The 24,247-nt window shown below is 37.3% G+C and overlaps 1 protein-coding gene across 2 annotated transcripts; it reads right to left on the bottom strand.

Annotated features, from left to right (window-relative positions):
• Nucleotides 1-52: 52 nt before the first annotated feature.
• On the bottom strand, nucleotides 53-23,722 carry cd4-1 (CD4-1 molecule). 2 transcript variants are annotated; one of them, XM_063878336.1, is made up of 11 exons: nucleotides 23,626-23,722; nucleotides 11,064-11,180; nucleotides 7,600-7,658; nucleotides 6,789-6,944; nucleotides 6,536-6,685; nucleotides 5,488-5,718; nucleotides 4,010-4,378; nucleotides 2,296-2,553; nucleotides 1,291-1,391; nucleotides 1,134-1,177; nucleotides 53-970 (listed from the first exon to the last, which is right to left on the bottom strand). In XM_063878336.1, exons 3-11 carry the CDS (start codon nucleotides 7,643-7,645, stop codon nucleotides 940-942), a joined length of 1,386 nt encoding a protein of 461 aa, XP_063734406.1. In that variant the 5' UTR covers nucleotides 7,646-7,658; nucleotides 11,064-11,180; nucleotides 23,626-23,722; the 3' UTR covers nucleotides 53-939. The 2 variants fall into 2 exon arrangements, with proteins under 2 accessions (XP_063734406.1, XP_063734408.1); XM_063878338.1 differs by having other exon boundaries at nucleotides 1,134-1,174.
• Nucleotides 23,723-24,247: the final 525 nt, after the last annotated feature.

Raw genomic sequence — 24,247 nt, 5'->3', positions numbered from 1 at the left:
ACATGTGTACAGGCATTAGGTACAGATGTAAAGGTATTTAAGAGGAAGAAGATGAAGACGAAGATGAACCTTTATTGTATCCCTGAGGGGAAATTCAGGTGTTCACTCAGTTGTAACACACAGTACCTTTAAACATTAGGTCTGAATACATAAATATAGACACTTACAGTATACAAACACAGGTGTGAGCGAACAGGTGCCAGGGAGCGTGTGGGGGTTCGGTGCCTTGCTCAAGGCCCACTCCGTAATTATTCATTTTTGGTCTGTTCAGGACCTGAAATGGCAACCCTTCGATTCCAAGGCCAAGTCCCTGCAGACTGAGCCACTGCTGCCCCATTTAGTTATAAACTAAAGTATTGGACAGTTGTGTTTATTGTGAGCAAATAAATGCTGCAGTATTTGAAATGTACTTCATCAAACTCAATGATTTAAGATATAGACCCTTTATTTAAAAACGTTAGCAGACAATTCTTTCTTTTTTATCAAAAAAACGAAACAATTCCCTGAGGAAAAGCGTCTGTTTTGATTCAGGTTGAACAGCCTCCCCGTTTATGTATACTATCCTCATTTAAAAGTATATATTTATTTTAAAAAAGCAAGTAACAAAGCCGGTCAGTGCAGGATTATAGAGCATCATACAAAATGCCTCTCATAACAAGACTAATGCAGAAACAATGAAGATATTAACAGCAAATATAACGAACAACAAAGTTATATTGACAATTAAATGTGTAAAAAGTCCCTACGATAAAACGTAACAAATATAATGTCTGGTATATACAACTGTAAAATATATTTTCCTGATAAGACTTTCAGTTCCTCGTCCAACACACCCGACGGAGTATCACAGTTTTGTAGATATTACAGAAAAATCCATCTTATCTGGACAGAAATTCAATTGGCTGCGATGTCCTCTTTAAAACGTCTTTGTGGGAGATATTATGTTCTGTAAAATCCTTTGGGCTTCGGGCTGAAAGATAAAAAGTAACAGGTTTTCTTTTTAAGTTTCGGAAAGAGATAAAGCTACAAAAACCAGGATGTTCAATTATGGATTTTTAACACACTATTTTATAGCTAGATTTGCTTCCAGAAGTGTGTCTTTGGATTGAGTCCATCATGGGGAGGTTACTTACTGTTTGCATTGGCAGAGTCGACGCCTGAGATGTCTCATCTTCTGCTAATGTCCGCCACAGAGAGACAGATAAATGATTATTATTATTATTATTATTAGAGCCACACTCACAATCTGGTGTGTTAGAATAGAAAGGAGGAGGAAGGGTTGGACTTTACCTGTCTGCGTCGGAAGAGGATGAAGAGGAGGATGACGACAAGGATAACGATGATGGTGACGCTGCAAATGACCACCAGCATCCAGACACTCAGCCAGGGCTCTGAAACAGCAGAAGCAGAGAGGGGGTCAAACAGCCTGAACCACCTCCAATGGACTCCTTTGTTTACTTCCCTAATATAATGACATCACAATGTAACACACGCTTCTATTGGCTAGCGTTCCAACACATTGTACGTGATAGGCTAAGGGGCGGTACATCCGTAAGCAGTTGATCAATCACAACAGAGCCAGCCAGTTAACCAATCAGAGCAGACTGGGCTCTGGTTTAAAGCATGGAAACAGGTAGAGGAACAAAACACAAATATGAAACTGAAAATTAGCATCATAAGTCTTCTTAAATTAAGCATTAAGAGATATAGATACACATTATTAGGGTTAGGTAAATGAATGCTTATTGCTTTGTGTGTCTAGCTTTGTACATGTGTACAGTATGTGCTATGATAAGGGCATTGCTAGTAAGTGTTTTAAGATCCCATATACCTTTAACACTCAGTATTCATATTGATGACTCATTGGTTAGTCCCAAATGTTTGTATTGTGTAATCTGGACAACAAATTTCACATAACTGTTTTTGGGTTAGTCAAAAGCAATAATATTAACCTCATATTTTTTAATTAAACTTGATATTATTGTTTTCAACTACCTTAAGACAGTTACCTGAAATCTGTTGACATAATACATTTAATTAAAGGCAATGTTTCAGTTTTGTCTGTGCTCCAAGATGAACAGAGAGACCAAACAGACTTATTAAAGGTTTGGTTTTTGAGCCACGCAGACAGCTTGACTTAGGATGGATTCAAACCCCCCATTATTATTCTATGTTTGCATGTTGTTTAGTTTGCCACTGACACAGAGCACATCATGTACAAAAACAAGTCGTGTTGTGGCCACCAGGTCACGCCCGTGTCATGTTTCCTGCTCTGCTCTCACTTCCTGCACTCACCGATCTTCAGAGTTATCTCAGCCCTCGTCAGCAGCTTGTCGTTCTTCCACCACAGCTCACACCTCCAACTTCCTTCGTCTTCTCTGCCCACTGCCGGGATGATAAGATGAGAGGAGTTGTGAAAGGCAGATGTGAGGAGGGTCGATTGTTTGGGCGGAAACCATTTCAGATGCAGATTAATGGACAGCGGCTGCCCGAGGGTGCAGGTCAGGTTGAGTGGCTGGCCTGAAATCAGCTCTTTTCCTGGAGAGGGGACGACTGTAGACAGAGAGAGAGACAGAAGGAAAAATAATGAAATGCATGAGAACGTTTGACAGGCTGAGAAAATCAAAAGACCGAGCTTCTGTTGCTGCAGCGTGCCAGGAGAACTCGCCAAATTAGGGGGATTACATTTTATTTTTTTCAAATAAGTTCAGACACATAGCAACACATGACAGCATCTACATCAAAACCACACAGTACATAGCATTAACAACACATTTAAATAAACAGCATCAGTCAGTGTTTATCCTCGAGGTTTAAGATGTAAGACAATTACAGCTGAGAGTAGGACGAGGAATTTGTCATTATTTTGACAGTTGATTAATGATCCAATTTCTTAAATCTTGCTTTAAACCTTCAAATGTGAATACTTGCTGGTTCCAAAAAATAAAATTGAATATGTTTTGGCTTTAGAGTGACTGTCTAAACTAAACAGACACCCCTCACTATCCTAGTAAATAAAGTTATACAAGCACGATCAAGACCTCAATACACTTCATTTCATTGAGTTATAGTTCTGTGATGATTGGTCAACCATAGATGTAAGGTTTGATAAAACAAATGACATTTTAAGCCAACATTTTAATACAACTTCAAGCCCTGACACTGACACATCAGGGCCTGAAATAGAGAACCGTTATTAATATGTTTTAGTGTAAACCGTAACACCAACCAATCAAACACTAGTATTTGTTAAGTGATATCTTTACCTATCGATCAGTTACTTACTCTCAGTCTAAAATTAAAACGTGTTTAATTTGTGGATTTCCTTTGGCTGGCTTGAACCACATTAAACCTTGATTTTATTTATAAACAGACACGCACATTTAACTTTGTTAGGGGAAATGTTGAGGTTATTCCTCTGGGACAAAGTTTGAGAGAATTACTTGATGCAGAACGAATCCAGAGGGATCTAAATGTTGTGGTTTTATTCTCATGGTAAAATGACGCTATAAATCTTGAGAACAATTCAAAATTAGTCAAAATACTGCATATGAGTTAATATTTCGACTTATGTTTGGCTGTACATTTTCACAAGTGACCATAAAAACACTATATGAAGAATTCTCTTTTCAATGTTCCTGGTTACACAGATAACAATACTAAATCTTAATTTTACACCATCAATCCACCATGAGCACAATTAAAAATAGTCCAATTAAAATCCCTCCTGTTATCACACTCTTCTGCTGGAGGAAAAGCTTGTTATACTTAAAACAAGCGGAGCCAGACAAAGTGTATTAGCCGCTGAATTAGACCACACCGGGGACACTTGCGAATAAACTCTGCAGCAGGGAGATGAAAACACTTGCACGGCACATCAGAGAAGAAAGGACATCTTGTTGTGAATTTCAATTTAGGAAGGAGAGAAAAGAATCTGGACATCAAAAAGACAAACAGGGACACAGAAAACTGGATGGACGTGAACATATAGTGATTTGTTCGGACTCACTTTGCAGCAGCTGTACGTGCACGCTCCTCTGCAGAGTCACTCCATTTTCAAACTCCAGGGCACAGATATATTCTCCAGCGTCTCCCTCTGTCCCTAGTTTTCTGCTCAGAGACAGATTTCCTTTCTGAGGGTCGGAGTTGGGCAGCAGTGTTTTGCCTTGGTCTTTCTTCCATGTGAGTGGATCCCCCACAGAGAGGGAGAAAAGCCTCTGACGACTGGAGCCTGTTGCGGGGATGAAGTGCCAGTGAAGTTCCCTAAAGCCTTTAGCTTTGATTTGTTCCCAGGAGACGTGAGGAAGAAGGGAACAGGGCACCAAGAGGGGCCAGGATTTAGACGTATACTGAGGGTGTGGAAGAGCTGGGGAGAGGTCTGAATATGGAGGAAAAGAGAACAAATTATGAGGTTATTTTCAAGATCAATATCAGAGTTGTTGGCAAGTTTACACATAAAAGGGATTGGCTTTGGTGCATAATGGTGCATACAATAACAGAATGAGAGGAATTAAGTTGTAAAACAAGAGCAAATATAAGCAAACTGCAAATAGATAGAAATACAATAAATAAAAATAGAAATATATAAATAAAAAAGGAAACACCATCAGACTACTGCTGTACCTCGGCCGAAGAATAGTTTACTCAGTTCTGTTTGTTAAACTTAAACAGTTTGGGGTTATTTGACCCTTCCTTTTCTGTGGTATAAGTAACCTATAAGGCTTGGCTTTCATTAACACCACAACACCTTGGGTAATGGGAGTACTACAGTCAGAGTGCTGCTGCACCGGGGCCAATAAAAACTAAACAATTAAAAATAAAATCATTTCTCATTTCTGTTTTTAAAAGCGAAAAGGATGTGGCATCATTTTAAGCTAATGTACTTGTTGACTGTCCTATTGTAAGGTTTTTTGGGATAATAGCATCAACTACATCAAATGTAATGACAAGTGAGAACAAGTATCTGCAGGGTAGGAACATTTAAAGGGGCCCTATTATGCTCATTTTCACTCAGAATATTTTAAAAGTGGGAGAGCTTTGCATTTTTCAAGAGGTAGCATTGTGACGAAATCCACAAGAATGTGCACACTATGGAGAAAGGGATGCCACAAAGATGTCAGCGGATGTTTGTTATTGTAATTCATGCTTTACTATATAAAGTTTACATGTTTCTGTGGTGAGAATTCTAGTTCCCTTCAACTGATAAATGATTCATAAACAAGAAAGTCAAACACCCATTGAAATCGATCTCAAATGCAGGAACAGAGCAACTTCATCCTCTGAGGATAGAAGAGGTTCCGCCCTCCAAACACAGCTTACAGAGAAAACAGTCGAGTAATCCACCCCCCCCCCCCCCACCCCCCCCCCAACAAATGTCTCTGTTAAACACAAGTACAATTTAAAAGGCAGAGTGTAATACATACTATATACATTTGATTATAAATGATTATATGATGATTTGACATGACAGCCTCCCCAGGAACTCACCCAGAACTGTAACAGAGACGTTGGACCTGCTCTCCTTTCCATCGCTCGTCACCACACAGCTCCACTGGCCGTTGTCTAGGACCGAGGCTTTGAAAGTGAACTGCAGTTGGTACTCTTTCTTTCCTCCGGGTTTCAGCCAGTGAATCTTCCTTTCACTCTGAGGCGTGTCATCGCTGCAGGACAGAGACACCGATTCCTCCGGCAGCAGAGGAGAGGAGGGGTCCACAGTCACTGAAAACAGAGTGGAAGTTATTATAGGTTGGATTTATGAATGTTTTAATATACTGTAAAGTTATGTTTGTACACATTATATTTGTTCTTCTCTTTATGGACATTCTCACATTAAGAACTGATTTTTTACTTTATTTTATTCCAACTTTATGAAGTCTAACTTTAACTTCTTCTTTATAAACAAATAAATCATAAAAATCATATTAAGGCAATATTTAATAATGAAAATAATAACAACAACAATAATAAATACAGTTATAATAAATATAATAATAATACTACTAATAATAAATATAGTTATAATAAATATAATAATAACAATAATAATAATAAATATAGTTATAATAAATATAATAATAACAATAATAATAATAAATATAGTTATAATAAATATAATAATAAATAATAATAATAATAATAATAATAAATATAGTTATAATAAATATAATAATAATAATAATAATAATAAATACAATTAAAGTAAATATAATTATAATAATAATAATAATAATAATAATAAATACAGTTATAATAAATATAATAATAACAATAATAATAAATACAGTTATAATAAATATAACAATAATAATAAATACAATTAAAGTAAATATAATAATAATAATGATAATAATAATAAATATAATAATAATAATAATAATAATAAATACAGTTATAATAAATATAATAATAACAATAATAATAATAATAATAACAATAATAAATACAGTTATAATAAATATAATAATAACAATAATAATAAATTGTAATAGTCTGTTTTATTAAAAATGTATCCCATCAGCTGCTTTTCTTCTCCTACCTGTTAGTTTGCGTATTTGATACTCAAAGAAGGTCGGTTCTTTAAAGCCAATCTTTAATTGTAGGAAGAAGGTCCTGAAGTGATCCTGCTGGATGCTTTTGATGAGCAGTGAGTCACCGGACCAAGACAAAGTGTTATTCCAGGGGTTGACTAGAAAGCAAGAAATAAATGGTTGTTATTGTGAACATTATTTTTATTTGTTTCATCTATTGATGGTTTATATAATCCTCAAACATCTCAATGCTCTGTTCACCTATCTCTGTCTTGCCCATTGAATTTCGCCAGGCGAGGTAAGAGCTGCCATCTTTAGTCAGCTTCCAGTGCATGTAAGAATTATGAAGATCCTTCACCTCCGGAGGGTTCAGTTTCACCCTGTCTCCCACCTTGGCGTAAATCACCTCCACTGCCCCTGAGGGACAGAGAAACAAGGGTTAATGCAAATATATTATCAGGAAGTAAAGTAAAGTAAATGTTTCATAAGTTAAAATAAAGATGTTTAATCAGGAAAATGTACTTTAAGTAAGTTCAACATTTACAATTCAAAAGTACTTCTTTCCAAAGACAAGTCCTGAGATTTAAGGGTTAGGGTTATCAAAAGGGTTTTATTGTTATAGAATATTATTTGAAATTGATTAACCCTCCTGCCGTGTTCGGGTCAAACCTGACTGGTTTACTTCTTTCATCAATCGTAAATATTGGGTTTTACATTTGTTTGTTTTTGGGTTAACGTAAGTCCTATCTGAAACTAAGGGGGGAGAAACGAACACGTCAGGAGGGTTAATCACTAAAATAATTACGAGTACTCATAAGTGCTTTTTTTGGTATAATTGATAAATGTAGGCAAATACCAAGAAGGTTCTTATGTATTTATATCATATAAACACATTATGTTGATGTTGTAAAATCAAAGTGGCAGATAAAAGTTGTGAAGTGGCAGAAAATGGAAAAACTCAAAGAACAATTATCTTCATTTTGTAAATAGGTACAGTACTTTAGTAAATGTACTTATTCCAGCATGACTCACAGAAAACATGATCATCACCTGGATTTAATTTAATTCTTACCTGTAGTTGAGGTGAGCACAGCGATGAGGAGGACGAAGCTCTTCATTTCAGTCACTCGTCTGAAAAACAGTTCATATCAAACGATATTAAACACTGCGTGTGGTCGACTTTATTTGTGAGGTTAGAAATTGAGTCAGTGAACTTTCTGAAGTTTTGATTTGAGAGGTTTTCTGATTTGTATTCCTTTCCAACACATGATTTCTGTTTTGTCTCGTTTAATATGAATAAAAACGTTACTCGTGGAAAGTGTAATCCTCCAGACACAATCCAATGTTCAATAACATCATCCCTGTTAAGGCTGCAACACCTCTCTGATGTTTAGTCAATACAAACTGATCATTAAAGATTTGACTGGTTCCAGGTTTAATTTATGCACAGGAACTCTGAGTAAAGTTTGAACGAAGTTATCGCTTTTTTGCTATTAAATACTTCACTGAATTTGTGATATTTTTTCTAATATTATTTGTATTTGATTTCTTATTTGATAGACAAATGTTTGAATACAATATATTACTGATTTTCTTTTTTTAAATATTATTATTATATATACAATATTTACTGATTTTCTTTTTTTTTTTAAATAATATTATTATATATATATACAATATTTACTGATTTGTTTTATTTTCTGTTTTTATTTTATTGTATTTTTGTTTTTATAATTATTATATTATTTGAACTGATTTTATTTGTTATTATTTTAATTTATCTCAATATTACCTCATGAGTACAGCTTGTTCAAGAAGCTGCTGTGACAAATAAAATCCAATTAGTGAAATATAAAATAACCTAATGTCAGATAGCTGTTTGGAGCAGTCTTTAATTCCTCACTGTTTTCTATGTAAATCAGATCCTGCCGCAGAGATGAGTCGTGAGCAGGAAGCAGCGAGGGGTTTGTGGTGGTCTCAGATTTGGAGAGATTTGAGGAGATAGGAGTTGAGAGTAGGCGGCCTGTGGTGGGTTTTTAGATGAGAGGAGACACGGAGGCCTTGATTTCAGTTCAGTCGAGATTCTTATCCCAATCCTCCCCCCGCTGCCTCACCCACTCACCCCTTCTCTTCCTCCCCTGTTCCACGAAAGACGGATCTCTTGTCGCTTCAAGACAGAGAGAGGAGAGACCACAGCCCCGGCAGCAAACTGTGGTTAACAGGTAGATGTTTCTCTCTTCTCTCCCCCTTATCTCCCTCTCTCTGTCTCCCCCTTCACTTTTTTCTTTCTCTTTAGTGTTTGTGCAGAAAAAAGTACTTTTGATGCAGATTTGATGTTGATTTGACTCCTCAAAGAACAGATCTGGGGTTGAGTATTGCATTGTTATTATTTTATTGATACTAATGCACGACTGAAGCTCCATACTTAACGTACTCCCTGTTCTCATATTTATTATATTATTTATTTTTTAATGGAATTTTTTGGGCAAGCAGTGCCTTTAATATAGTACAGATGAGAAGTAGGGGGGAAGAAGCGTGGCAAAGAACCTGGGTCCACCGCATGGGGATCAAACCCCAGTATACAGCCGCCTGCTCTACCCACTGAGCTATAGGAAGGCCACATATTTTATTATTTCATATTTACTTTTTAACATATTGTTATTCCATTTTACTTAATCATTTATTGGAGTTTTCTTATTTAACTTCTTAAGTTTATATTGATATTTTTATTATATTTCTGATTTTATTCAACTTTTTTAATGAAACTTATTAAGTTGATATTTTATATTTCTTTTATTTTAACTTTCATACAACTTTTTATTTAACTTCTTTATATTCATATATTTTTATTTGAGCTTTTATTCTATTTTCTATTTAACTTCTAAGGATTATATGAATGTTTTTAATTACCTCTTGGATGCAGTTTATGTTAGGTGTTATCCGAGCCTTTATCTTGTGGGATAAAAAAAACACCATATCTTGAAATAATATGCTAATCCAAACTCTTAATTTAGAAACCGGAGATAGAGGTCAAATGTATGGCTTTTTTTTAGCTGTCTTCTACCCCATAAGACCGTGACCTCCTGTAGTGCTTTTGTGACCCCAACTGGGGCCCCTGACCCCATGTTTGGAACCCTTGTTGCTTATCATTCCTCATCTCTCTCCCGTCCCGTAGCTGATAAATCCTTAACATTTCCTCCCAAAAAAACCCAAATCTCTCAATTTTTCTCCATCAGACTCGACTCTTCACAGCTATCAGCAGTCTCCTGTGAACACGAGTTACAGCGCTCCAGATAAAAGTTTCAGACTGGATATTTCAGATCTAATGAGGTCACAAAGCCCTCTTTATTGTGAGTATAACAACAGGAGCTAATCCAGACACATGGAAATAAATACTGCCAGTTGGAGTGAAGGGTGTCTCCACAACATGTGAAGAGAGACAGAGATGTGAGAGATAAATAATTGTAGTTGCATTATTAATTATAGGTGAGGTCAGAGTTTGGGGAAAGTAAGTAGGGGTGGTGGGGGTGGGGGGGCACAGAGAGGTATTGATGATAAACAGATGCTCAAAGAAAGTTACACTGGAGCTGAAACCCAGAAACAAAACATATCTGCAGTCAGGATGGAGGTTCAACAACAGGCTGAAGAGGAGGAGGAGGAGGAGGAGGAGGAGGAGGAGGAGCAGGAGGAGCAAGAGGAAGAGAAGAGGGGAGGGTCAAATACTGAAGTGAGGTGAAGGTCGGAGGAGAGAGAGCTGAGAAAGAGGTGTGAAAATAAACAAAGGCAGGATTCAAGTATAATTTATTGACTGATTGTCTGATTTGAAATGTTTGAAATCGTATTATTTTCGCTGCATTTGAACTGAAATACATTTATTTTATTCCTAAATTAATTTCACGTGGTTATCAGTTAATGCCGTTAGAGGAAGACCAAGCAGAAGACATAACTGTTTTTGACTAAAAATCAGCCGTAGCCGAAATTGACACGAATTGTATTTAAACACATTGAGCTGAAATTGTGATATTTATGCAATAAATGCAGAATTATATAAAAATATTTGTACCTTTTCTAGTTTGTAAATTGTGTGTATAGTAATGCTTTCATCCTTCTTACAAAATAAGACAAATAAAACCAAAGAACGCTCGAAATGACGTCAGTTATTAGAATATCCTTTTCCTTTCTTTTTATGTTTAAGATGTTTGTTGTTAATAGTTCAAAGTGACCCTTCTTTCAGTTTTACGGTAATATTCTAAACTGTATTTGGTTGTTTTTTTAAGGAACCGTACGTGCGTTTAAGTACAACACACTGTCCTTGTTGCTGTAACTTAAAAAAGTATAGTAAATAAAAATTCAGTTTGACCTTTCGGCCTCGGAAAGCAACGCTGAAATCTTACAGGTTATTTACTTCAAAATGATTATCAGGCAACAGAAAATCCCTTATACTGACATGTGTTATTTATAAATCAGTAAGTGTTGTTATATTTTAAAGGATATGCATTTATAGTTTAAGTTCAAAACAAGCCACAGCATACGTACATGTGTTGTCGAGTGTCCCTCTGTGCTCAGTGATCTGCAGTCGGGTGGAAATGTCGAAGATGTATCAAAGAGAATCTGTTTTTAAGAGCCGTTGCACCTCCCTCGTCAGCGATTGGTCTGAAAGAGAAGCACACAGTCGTCGATCAAACACAGAATTGGAATAATGACCTCTGATTGGTTTCTAAGAGAGGATGAAGATAAGATCATTTTCTTTACGATTATGTTATAACTATATCTTCTGTAGACAAGAACACAATCATGTTGGCAGTGTAATGATTCTGTATTTTAATCAGTCAATTCAAATGCCTCTTTGTCACATTTTAATCTGTCCGGCAGAATACAAACAACGCGTAATTGGCTGAAGTTGTAATTTAAGTGGCCGCCTGATTAGTGAAACGTCTCCACGGACTCGTTATCTAGCTTTAGCACGTTCTAAATAGCGCACGTCTTACGGCCTGATTTACAATAATTGCTCGGATAATTTTCCCCTGGTCATTTAATTGTGCTAAATAATTAGTGTATCAGAATTCAACCCATAAACTGCTGCTCCAATCTGCAAACAGACAGATGATGAATGCAAATTAAGAATATTATACAACTTCCAAAGATAAAGAGGTGAGGGGAAATTAAAAGGTTAGGGTTCAATTCACATTTATGAAATCGTAAAAACCATGTTTTATTTTAACTCCTCTGTGAGGTACACGGTTACAACTCCAACACCATTATCTAAGTTCACTTTACACACTCATCTACCATTCCTCTTTACTTTATCCGGCGCCGAGGGTTCAAATCCTGCCCGTGGTCTTTTGCTGCATGCCTCTTTGAGTTCTACTATATCATAAAGGGAAATTGCCCCAAAAAATAATCAGAAAATCCATGATAAAGTCTTGAGATATCTTCTGGAAGCGCGCACATTTTGTTGCGTGAACCCTAGAGCTTTGCACATCAGAGCAGAATTAACTTAAGTAAATGCACGTAGAAGTTGAATAAAATCTACAGGGTGATTTTTCTCCGGTCTGACAAACTAAAAGACTAAGTTCGCTATAAGAAATTAGTCAAAAACTGCTCTTGCGTGTTTGAAAATACTGAATGCCAAGCAATCAAACGTATGTATCATCAAAACTGTCCACAATGTGTTTCTTAAATCCCCTTTGAGCAAATCTAAAAGTATAACAATTGTATTTTCCATCACCTGATATCTTGTATGTTATTTTTCTTCTTGGTAAAGCACTCCATTGATTCTGTATCGAAGACTTCAACGACATTTTATTTATTGTGCAACACAACGGACTGCAGTTATAGCTTTGGGTTCCCGGGCAGATAACGGACGGCATCTTTGATCAGGGACCTGGCATTGAGTCAAATGCAGCTCCAAACCTTTTTTGTGCATTCATTTAGAAACAAATATTTCCTTTAATCTAGAAAACCAAGATTATTTATAGCATTTGAGTGAGATGTAAGTAAAGATTTGGGGGTTTTGAACGTATTTGACATGCGAAAGAAAGCGTGAGGCTGGAAGAAATCCTCAATTCCCACCAAATGTTTTCATCTTATCTGATTCTGTTCCCATTAATGACATGTAAGTCTAACAATTAATCAAAATCAACAGAGTTTATCAGATTAGCAGCCGCGGATTTAACAAACAAGACAGTAAATGCAGGTTAATCTCAATGATACACAACATTTGTCCTCGAACAAACACTAAAGAAATAAAGTCTGGCACTCATTATAAAATGTACAAGCCACAAAATCAGTGTGTAATCCCACATTTCATTGAGTATTTGATTGTATAAAATCATTTGTCAGTCACCCAGTGTATCATCCAGATGACACCCTGGATGATAAACTGTTCTTGTAATATTTTTTAGTGCATGTACACCTGTGCAGGAACATCTGCTGGTGTTTATCTCCGCTGTGGAGTCCCGCCTGCACTCAATTTCACAGTAATAAAACATCTGTGGCTCTGTGTGTGTGTGTGTGTGTGTGTGTGTGTGTGTGTGTGTGTGTGTGTGTGTGTGTGTGTGTGTGTGTGTGTGTGTGTGTGTGTGTGTGTGTGTGTGTGTGTGTGTGTGTGTGTGTGTTGTTCAGTTTATCTCCAACAGCTTACAGTGGAAGTTTACACATAGCTGTAAATAAGTCTCACATTATCGCCTCACAACTGCGCTGATGTGGATTTAATGCAGGTGGTTAATACTGAGAGGAAGGATAAAACCTCATTTGTTTCTCTAAACGTGACATAAGACACATTTACTTAAAATATCAATGGTAAAAGTATTCATTAAGGTTGACATTTTTTCCTTTTGAGTGTATCTGCACAAGTGATACACATGTTCTGCTCTTCAGTGGATTGTTAACAGTGTTCAGATCCGTTATTTTAAAAGTACTATTACAGCACAGTGAAAATGACTCACTACAAGTCAGAAAAACCTTAAGCATGCAAGTATTATCCCTTAAATGAACTTAAACATATCTAAAGTAAACGTAGTTAAATGTTTCTAGTTAATTATCCACTTGTTTTGACTATTTAGATGGTTTTGGATACGTATTACTGCTGCATTGATCCTTTTGCTGCTGTAAAAATGTAAGGGTTTGCATGGTCTGAGCTCCTGACTACGTTGACTTTAATTGGATGTATTATCTCAACAGATTTAGGTCAGATGAAAGCTTAAAATATCAAGTTTAACTAAAAATCAGCTTAATATTATTGCATTTATTTGAAATTTGTGGACATAATACATTTAATTAAGGTCAAGGTTTCAGTTCATCATTTCATTATCGCTGTCTCGTGTTTAAAAAGTCATCATTTCCCGAGTTTCCCTCCCTGTTAACAGCTTTGTGACAATTTCCAGCTGTTTGCACACAGTTTAACCGCCTAAAAATGTGTTCAATGAAACCTTAAACCACAAAATAAAGTTAGCAAATTGAGGCTCTTTTGTTTAATTTCAGGCTCCAGTGGGTCAGCAGTAAGAGAACGAAACAGATAGCTTGAAGGTTGAAGATTAAGTGAATATTATGTTGTCTTGTCGTCGTCGTCGAGTTTTTACGCATCGCTACGAAATATGAATTCATTTTCGTCTGATGATTGTCTGAGGCCTAGCGTCACTGACAGCTTCAGGGATCATTAGGGGAAGAACACTGTAACGCAGCGCTGCGGTGGTTTAGAAACAGGAACCACAACAAGGACAGAACAAACATCTCGCTCTCGTCTCATCTGTCTCTCTGAGTTTAGTGTTCCTGCCTCTGAACCATGAAGGCCTCACACCTGCTTCTGTTACTCTCAGCTCCAACGAAACAAGACTTTTGTTTGCTTCTTTGTAAAATCAAACCTTCAAGTGACTGTTACACAAAACACTTTCTTTCAGGGCCTAAGTGTGACCTTGTTTTCTCCTAAAGAACATCTGGATAGTTGTTAGAGCTGCAGACAAATCTAAACATGATCGTACTTCAAAATATTCACATTTCGTAAGAATTTGTAATTAGTATGTGCTTGTTTTGATCAATTAAGACAATAATATCTCGATATATGACTTAATTATTGTACTGAAAGATGATCAATAACCAAAGAGGATTGTATCTTCACATGCATGGTTTGTCAGACGACCATTATTAAGGATTTTAAGATACAGAGTGTTTTCTGTTTGTCTGCTGTAACCAATTCCCTCATTTGTTATTTGCTAGTAAAGTGGGGTTTTGTTATGTAACAGGAGATACAAATACCTTTAGCAGACTTTATCGTGTCCACTTTGGAAACCAGACCTACGCTCTAGACCTGGTTTTCCTCCACACAAGTCTTTAGACTCAACGATGCAGCTTCGACAATACCTAGCAACTATTAGAGGCGTACAGATAACTTGGATGATTGAAGACATGGTTCATTAATCCTCTTGAAGTCTTGTGTGTGTCTGGCTGTTGTCCAAATGTTCAACTGATTGATTTATTGTTGAGCAAACACTGTGAACAGGTAAAATAAGTACCCCCGATTCTCAACGGAACGTCTGTAAATAAAGTGTTGTATAGTTTCATAAATACTGAAACGTAAGGGTAATTTAAAAGATGTATAATTCATGACCTGCATCAATGGCGGGGGTTGGAACAATATAAGTTCAATTTAATATCCTATACATTTCAATTACAAAATACATTGTTTGCATCAAGCATTACACAATTCTTAAATCCTTATTGTTAACAAATGCCATGAAAAGACCAACAACACTCAGCCTAACCCATTTGTTCTTAGGAATGTGTGACATTATTTAAAACACCCGGGTCTAACAAACAAATATTTAGCTTCAATAAAAAGAAAAGGTCTCACTCTACTCTGAAACAGATGGGCGTTGTAGTCTTCAGAAAATGTTCATTAAACAGGATTAAATAGAGCATTTGCTGGGGGTCTATTTTCTGCTGCGGATACATTAACAGTATAATAACAGCAAACATTTAAATACAGCGCCTAAGTTCATCCTGATAACAAAGTAACATGTTATCCTGATCATTCAGTGTGTTTATGAACAACAATGGAGCTCCATGGCCAAGAGGAATCAACTGTTTTTACTACTAAGACATAGTTGTTGGAAGGATACACTCATTGTAGGTTTTGGCCTTTTGGAGTCATTTGGTAAATATAAAAGGTCACACACTCTCACTTCAATAAACTATCAATTGATTAGGAAACACTTATTTACTCATCAATCCATGTTGCAGGGGACAAAAGCTAGAATTGGGAAGTTATTTTCTAAAGTTAATCCAGAGTTATTTTGATAATTGATGAATTGTTTGGGTCTCTTAAATGTCAAACTCTTTCCTGATTACTGTAACGTGTCGTGTGTTGTAATGTAATGTTGGTTCAGTTTCCATTGGCATGTGAGCCTAGGTATTATGATTCATTTTAAGGATGATTCTGAGCCATTTGTCCAGACACTACAGAAGTATTTGAAGCAATGTTTGAAGTCTCTGTTTAACGGTTAAAACACGACTTCCTCCGTGGATACGTGTGTTTTTGAGCTCTGATTTTGATGGAAAATACCTGAAAGTGAGGACTCCCTCGTTAGTCACGCAGCTATGGAGTGTGTGTTCAGTACCGCATCGTTTCGTTACCGATAGAGACTCAAAGTGTGGGATGAAGCAAGAAGGAAGATGATTCACTCCTCTCATAAACACTGTGTTTCCTCGTCCTACATTCAGCCCTACAGAGGATTTCCCTCGCTGTGCACTCTCTATTCTCTGCTTATTTTAATGTGTTTCATAACGATTTGAAGCCAGATGAACGGTGTGGGATTTGAGCCACAACCCAGGAGGATGTCTGAAGTCCTGCGTCGACAGGAAGAGTGTTTCTTCTGTGTGTTTGTGACTGTTCTGATGGTTCAGAAACAAAGAAAATGTCAGTGGAAATGAGTGACATTTTTGTCAATGACTGAAAACAGATTGTGTGTTTCTTCATGAGGGGGAACTTCATTCAAGCTTCTTTGAAACATCAGAGTTGTGAAACAGAAGATGTCTCTCCCACTCACAGATCCACCTTCAACATTCGTACATAGGTTCTTATTTTTGTATTGCTGTGTTGTTTGTCAGGCAGCTGCAGGATCATTTCATCACAATGGAAAACATAGATACAGTTATTCAAACATGTTGCTGTAACGTCAAGCTGTGTTTGCGTACTGAGAGATACAGATTGTTTACGTCAATCGGAAAAAGGCATCACGGTTCTCAGGAGTTGTACATGTTGCTGTAAAGCTTTCATTAACATAAAGCTGATTTGTTGAGGTTTAATGAAGACGTGGGTTAAACCGTGGAAAAACTGCCTTACACTCCAACAGCGCCTACGTACACACATGCAGAAATAGCTGTTCCTGTAGTTTAGGCGCCTACATTACTGTAAATAACACATTTGTCCATATCATACATCCACATTTCTGTCATAATTAGACTTCTCCATGTCCAATGTCACAGCGTCTTGAGCAGGGGTGTCCAGGGGCCACAAACAGAAAAACATACGGAGGGCTGGACCCCTCACTATAGCTGAGGTATATTGGTTCAGTTACAAGTCAGCAAAATCAATCAAATGTAGGTCAATTTATGCTTTGATACTTGAACATGCTTTAAGAAAACAAACAGCGTACATCACAGCTCTCCGTAGGGTTTCATTCATCTTGTTGGCAGCTCATTTCTTACGGCAGGAGCTTCAGAGTGCTTAAAATAATAGGAAACATGAAGGGTCTATTTAAAGCTTGTTGTGCAAATAAGTTATTGGGCTTTCTTTCTCAACTTAGATTTGTTAGAAACGGAATTCTTTTGAAAAGTGGACTTATTAACACATGAATACTATTGTGTCATACAGTATTTGTTTACATATATATTTAGGAGTACAATAGACAAGCATATTCCAATACACTTTCACAATTTGGCCAATTCAAAATGGGCGACGGGCCGCATTTGGACAGCCCTGATGTGGAGTATAAGCTTGTATTTACTGATGCACCACAGGAGAGAAAGTTTACTCCATTCATGCAACGTTCTGCCATTTGTCCAGTATGAGGCAAAGACATGTTCAGTAACACAATGGGTTTTGCTTACTGTCCCTAACGTCCACACCAAGCCGGAGAAAAGAACATTTAGATACGCTGTTCGTCAAGCTGCGATATGAACTCAGGGATCTGGTCTCTCTGAACAGATTCAAAGTCCTTATTAATGACGGAGAAGAAGCAGCCGCTCTGTCTGTAGAAGCTTCAAATGAGAGTGTTTCTGAATCCGGTTTAATGCCAAGTAGGTTTACACATAGGAGGAATCTGTCTTGGTGTACACGATGCAAACATAAGCACGGTTAAAGAAGATAAAAAGTAAGGAAAAAAAACCAAAAGATTTAGTAAAAACAATTCCAACTGTTTAAGATATAGAGAACGATTGAAATCTGGATACACCAAAGAACTACATGCAGTATACCCAAGAACTCGGAATAATAACATCTAATCAGAATGATATTGAACCATATGTCCTCTGTTAGTAATTAAATTGGTTGTCAGTAACTGTGCAAAAGATATGTTTAATGTCAATGAGACTTTCCTGCTTAAATAAAATACAACAACCCCTCTAAAATGTACATGAATTCACAGGTTTCTACATAGTACTGCATTATCTTGGGCGCTCCTGGAGTTAAGACAGCGTGATATGACAGTGGTGGTTTGTAATGAAGTATAATTACTCTAGTTCTGTATTTTTAAATGTCTCCTTCTACTCTTTCCGGAAAACAAATAAACAGGATTTGAGATAAACCAAAGGATTCAGAGCTGCTTTATGTGTTGAGAAACATTTTCTTCTTCTCAAGCCAAATAAAGTATGCAAAGCCTCTGGGATCGGCTGGAAAACGCATCTCAATCAAAATAGTCCAAAGAAATCAGACATTATAAAACACTAACAGGGCCGAAATGTGTCCTTTACTGTTTATACTTCAATTCATTTAGCTGCTTACATTTGCAATGCTTTTACTTGGTAATCAGAGGTGGAGGAAGTACTCAGGTCTTGTACTTGAGTAAAAGTAGAAGTACTCAGATCTTGTACTTGAGTAAAGTAGAAGTACTCAGGTCTTGTACTTGAGTAAAAGTAGAAGTACTCAGATCTTGTACTTGAGTAAAAGTAGAAGTACTCAGATCTTGTACTTGAGTAAAGTAGAAGTACTCAGGTCTTGTACTTGAGTAAAAGTAGAAGTACTCAGATCTTGTACATGAGTAAAGTAGAAGTACTCAGATCTTGTACTTGAGTAAAGTAGAAGTACTCAGATCTTGTACTTGAGTAAAAGTAGAAGTACTCAGGTCTTGTACTTGAGTAAAAGTAGAAGTACTCAGGTCTTGTACTTGAGTAAAAGTAGAAGTACTCAGATCTTGTACATGAGTAAAGTAGAAGTACTCAGATCTTGTACTTGAGTAAAGTAGAAGTATTCAGATCTTGTACTTGAGTAAAGTAGAAGTACTCAGATCTTGTACTTGAGTAAAGTAGAAGTACCAGAGTGTAGGAATACTCTGTCACACTGAAAGTATTCTAAATGTTCCTCCAGTGAAAGTAGAAAGTACTCTCCTCTAAATGTACTTAAAGTAGCGACAGTAAAAGTAGTCATTGTCTGATTGGTCCATTTCAGAATAATATCTCTGATATGTTTTATAATGATTGATCATTCAAGTGTTCTCAGAGCTGGTAAAGGTGCAGCTAGTTTGAATGGCTTTGTATACTGCAGGGTAGCTGCTGGATTTACTGCAGGTGAACTACAGTCTGATTTAAGGGCTGATCATATTTACCATCATTAATCCTAATCTGCCTAGCAACTAAAGGGATTAAATACATGTAGTAAAGTAAAAGTACAAAGTAGCATACAATGGAAATACTCAAGTTAAGTACAAGTATCTCAAAATGTACAGTACTTGCTTTCAATGAAGTGTTTTCAAAGCGTAGTCTTAATTCTTTCAATAAAGGATCTGAATACTTCTTCGACCAATACTTGCACATCTAAATTGTCTTCAATCAAAATCAAAAACAGGCCATACATCCTACCCACATGTATTTGTATACATGTATGTGGTGTATTAAATCTGTTCAGTTAGTCACTGAGGTCGTAGAGAGTGCAGAGAAGATGTCGTATGGTGGGCAATCGGTATAACAACCTCCGAAATACGTTAGGGGTCCCCTATGAACGGACACGTGTCACTTAGTGAGGCACACATTGTCATTGATTACCTCCTGTGAGCACACACACTTTGGACACGCACACACATTACTTCAAAGACACTTCGGGGGGACTTCCACAACTGGCTCTGGGAACCCCGCATCGCCCGTGTTGGGGTATGATACTATGCTGTTATAATAAACCTTATTATATACAAGCTGGTGTCTCCGGAGACTCCTTCATCATCTTTACCAACTATCGCTACAAGATACACCTCATGTATAACTCCGAGGGAATACGCTATACTTATATTACAACATGCATAAAAAGTACAAAGGGAGACGAGAGAATCTGCTGCACTCCGGAAAGGTTATCTGTGTCTCAGAAGCCTGAATGTTTGATGCAAATTTAATGAATTTCCCATCTGCTGCACTACATAAATCCAGGAGTTAGACATTGATTAGATATTCAATTATTTACTGTGAGATTTCTGTTGAAAATGTGAACATGTGGGATTAAAAGCAGAGTCAAAAAAACATGTTGGCAGGAATATCTTTGCTTTAACCGTCTAAAAGATTGGGGCCTCCACCGTTACAAAAATGTGGAGGCACTTTTGAAAAGAACAGTCATTTGCATGTGTTATTTCCTCCACACATTTAGAGCTGAAAACATCCTGAGCATGGATTTTATAAATGATAGACTCCACCATCCAGCAGTGCTCTCCGGGTGAGCAGACTGAAAAACACGTGCCGTAGATTTGGGATTTAAAAGCTCAATTCACTGCAGGATCGCCTCTGCCAGACAGCGCTGTGTGTGTGTGTGTGTGTGTGTGTGTGTGTGTGTGTGTGTGTGTGTGTGTGTGTGTGTGTGTGTGTGTGTGTGTGTGTGTGTGTGTGTGTGTGAGAGAGAGAGCACGTGTTTCAAATAGAAATTACACAATTACAAAAATGAAGGTGTCGTGTAGGGTAGAGGTTTTGCCTGGTATCTTCGTGGCAACGTTTGTCCCTCGTTAAGGCAATTAAGAGACATTTCAAGATTTCTCTGGTCACTTTCCCCGTCTTAATTTCTGACGCTGGTTGCAGTGTATTCCATCTTATCGCTTAAAGAGTGTCCGACATACACAGGTGCACAAAACCATTTCATTTCATGGCACAATGTTCTTTACTCTGCTGGGATCGTGTTGTTGTCGCTTCAAGAGAAGAACAAGAAGGAACCCTTAATCGTCGCACAGAGGGGAAGTTCACCTCCTGCATTTGACCCATCTTAGTGTTAGGAGCAGTGGGCTGCCATTATCTACGGTGCCCTAACACACATAAGCCGCCATCTTGTTACAACTGAAGGGATAATGTAGAAAGTGCATCATTTCAATTTGAGACTGGGCAGTGTTCAATCTCAATGTCACAAGGTTTTGAACACTAGCTGAAGATAAGCATGAGGAATAAACAAAATGTAAAGTATTGTGGGTTCAATCGGTCGGCTGCTGATCTGCCAACATGTTCAAATCAGATCAATGTTCACAACAAGCTGACTTTACTCACTGCATGTCATTATTTACTCAGGTGCTGGATACATGGAGGGACACACACTCAGATATTTCAGTTTCACTTTGAATGATTGAAAACTGAGTAATAGCCATGAAAAGGGAATCCTGTTGTCTCGTATGAAAGCACCCCTACAGCAACAGAGGATCTATATTTTATAACAGAGTAAGGGAAACACGGCTCGGTAGTCGCCTACAGAAGAGGCAGACAACACACACATTGAGTCACTGAATGTGAGAGTTGACAGAGAGAGGTTTTCAGGAAAAAGAGATGTCTTCAAACCCCATAAGTGTTTGGAGATGTTGTTGGGCAAACTGTGTCTGTTGTGCATTGCCCCCTGAATCCAATCAGAAAACAAAGGTCTTAAATACAGTTTGTTATGTTTTATGGCGAACTGTGGTAACGGTTATTGACAAGCCGAGTCAGTCCTCGAGAGTTAATACCGCTGGCTTCAGTTCAAGTCTGAAGGGAAGAAGTGTCTACTTGTATTTATTGGTCACAGACTTTAATCATTAGTTTAACCACAACTTAAAACACTATAAATGTCAACAAAGACTCGATTTGAACGTGAATTAAAGCTCATTTTTAAGTTATAATTCCAATCAAATGTGCAGGAGCAAACAGAAACACAACACAAATATATCTGTCTTTCCACTAAGGCTTCCTTTGCAAGAGAATGTCGATGTAGGACTCAAAGTTTAAGGTAATTAAGGTCCAATCTTTAGCTGGTTATAAATATGTAGAACTATAAATGTGAGGGAGTGAGTTTATCATCACAAGGTAAACTGACCGTGTCTTGAACCGCGCGCCAACGGACAAAGGTTTAATTTGTACCTCAATTAACCATTTTGTTGAGGGATTACTAAGGGCTCTGTGTCATCATTAACATATCCTTATTTTAGGGTCCTAAATTAAAACATATCAGTCACATGTTAATAAAATCCAGACTGTTTTTCGACACTTGAACGGAATTTATTTTTGGGTTTCTTCGGTTTACGACTCACTAACGTTATCATTTATCTTTTCTTTAATTACAAATGGCTCATTAACGCATTGTTTTTAATTCAGATGACTCGGCAAACCACATGTGACACAATTTTGCAAAATATGCCGACCAAACATGGATTTATTTTAGTTTTATTTAATGAAATGGATAAAAACAAGTGATGAAACTCCTTTTTTTGACAATTCATTCTTGTGTTCTGTTCAATTTTTTGAGTTGCTTCACGTTTAAATACGCTTTATGTCACATGAGATATGTGGACTGTGACATGTGCGTCTATATTATGGTACAGTGTTATTAGTCTTATCCAGATCTGGCGTGGTGTAATGTCCTGTCATTAATAGAAATATTTAACAGACATCATTAAGGCCACAACACAAACGCATAAACGACGCATGCTATCGTAATGTTCAGGATGTCTTCAGTTAGAAACAACCTAAATCTTCATCAGAATAAATAAATCACAACACATATAATTACACTTATGATGTAAATATGATGTAGTTCTTCCCAATATTTCCAAAATGCTTCAAATTACAGATTTGTTTAACAGCATTTATCGTGCAGGGCAGATCACAGGCCACAGAGCATCACCGCACAGCGACAACAAGACCCTAACGAGATATAGATTAAACTTTCGCAATCTCCTCGGCTTTATTCTTATCATATTTCCAGATCCTTCTTCCTCGAGAATACGTTTGTGTTCCACTTGCATCCCATTGATTGCAAAGTGACAACACGTCGCTGCAGTTATTGCACAAGTTTAGATCTTTATACTTCAAAAACCTGAGACTTCTATTATTGGCATGAATGAATTAAGGTTTTGAAATCCTTCTCAGGGGTCGTTGCACAACACAACGTATACAGTAAAACCTCCTTTCATCGAGGCTGATACATTAAAACGACTCAATGCTCATCCATGCATTGTTTGAGTAAATCCAGTCCATCTGTGTTCCCATCACACAAACATCACCAGGCTCTCGTCCAGGACATTGGAGATATTCTGGCTCAGCGTATTTCTGGCATTATTTGACATTATTTGTGGCGACAACACAAACAAGACAGATGAAAGCAAACCAAGGCCAAGACAAAGCCCACAGTGTGTGGATAATGAGATGAAGAGTTTTAAAATGATGGCTCAAAACGAGTGCTTCGGCTTTCACCCTCAGTGCCATTTCTCTATCTGTCCCCTGTCTACAAGAGGAAGCTTTTATCAGTATTTGTAGAAATGATTATGGCCCTCGAAGGCAGACATTTTTATATCCTGATCAATCCATCTTTCCCCTGTAAAAAAATTCCTGAATTCAGCTTCTGAATGAACAAGTAAGACTGAGTTTATAGGAGTTCAGTAGTTTCTTTTAAAGTACTCACATGGGATGTTGTCACTGCAGCGATGAGTTCCTCTCTGACATTTTGTACTCACTGCAGGTGGCTTTTCTTCTCTGTTGCACACACAAACACACACACACACACACACACACACACACACACACACACACACACACACACACACACGTGCGCACACATACACACACACAGGAAGTCAGACGCCACTGTGATCCCATCATTTTCTGTCATGTACAAAATGGATTACATTTACATTACACGATTAGTGGTGTACTGTATCGCTTTCTCACACACACACACACACACACACACACACACACACACACACACACACACACACACACACACACACACACACACACACACACACACACACACACACACACACACACACACACACACACACACACACACACACACACACACACACACACACACACACACACACACACACACACACACACACACCTAAAGTCAATTAAATTCAATACGCTTTATTGGCATGAACGTAACATGGCAGTCTTGCCAAATAAAAAATGTGATCCAGAAACTAGAAGGATACGGTGGCTCGTTACCTCACTATGTAGACAATGTACAGAAGTTTTGATACGTGGGTTTATGTCACAAAATGCAAAGTTTCTTAACA

Source organism: Eleginops maclovinus, chromosome 3 (assembly GCF_036324505.1).
Source record: "Eleginops maclovinus isolate JMC-PN-2008 ecotype Puerto Natales chromosome 3, JC_Emac_rtc_rv5, whole genome shotgun sequence".
NCBI classification, from domain to species: Eukaryota; Metazoa; Chordata; class Actinopteri; order Perciformes; family Eleginopidae; genus Eleginops; species Eleginops maclovinus.
This window is presented reverse-complemented; position numbering and strand designations above follow the sequence as displayed.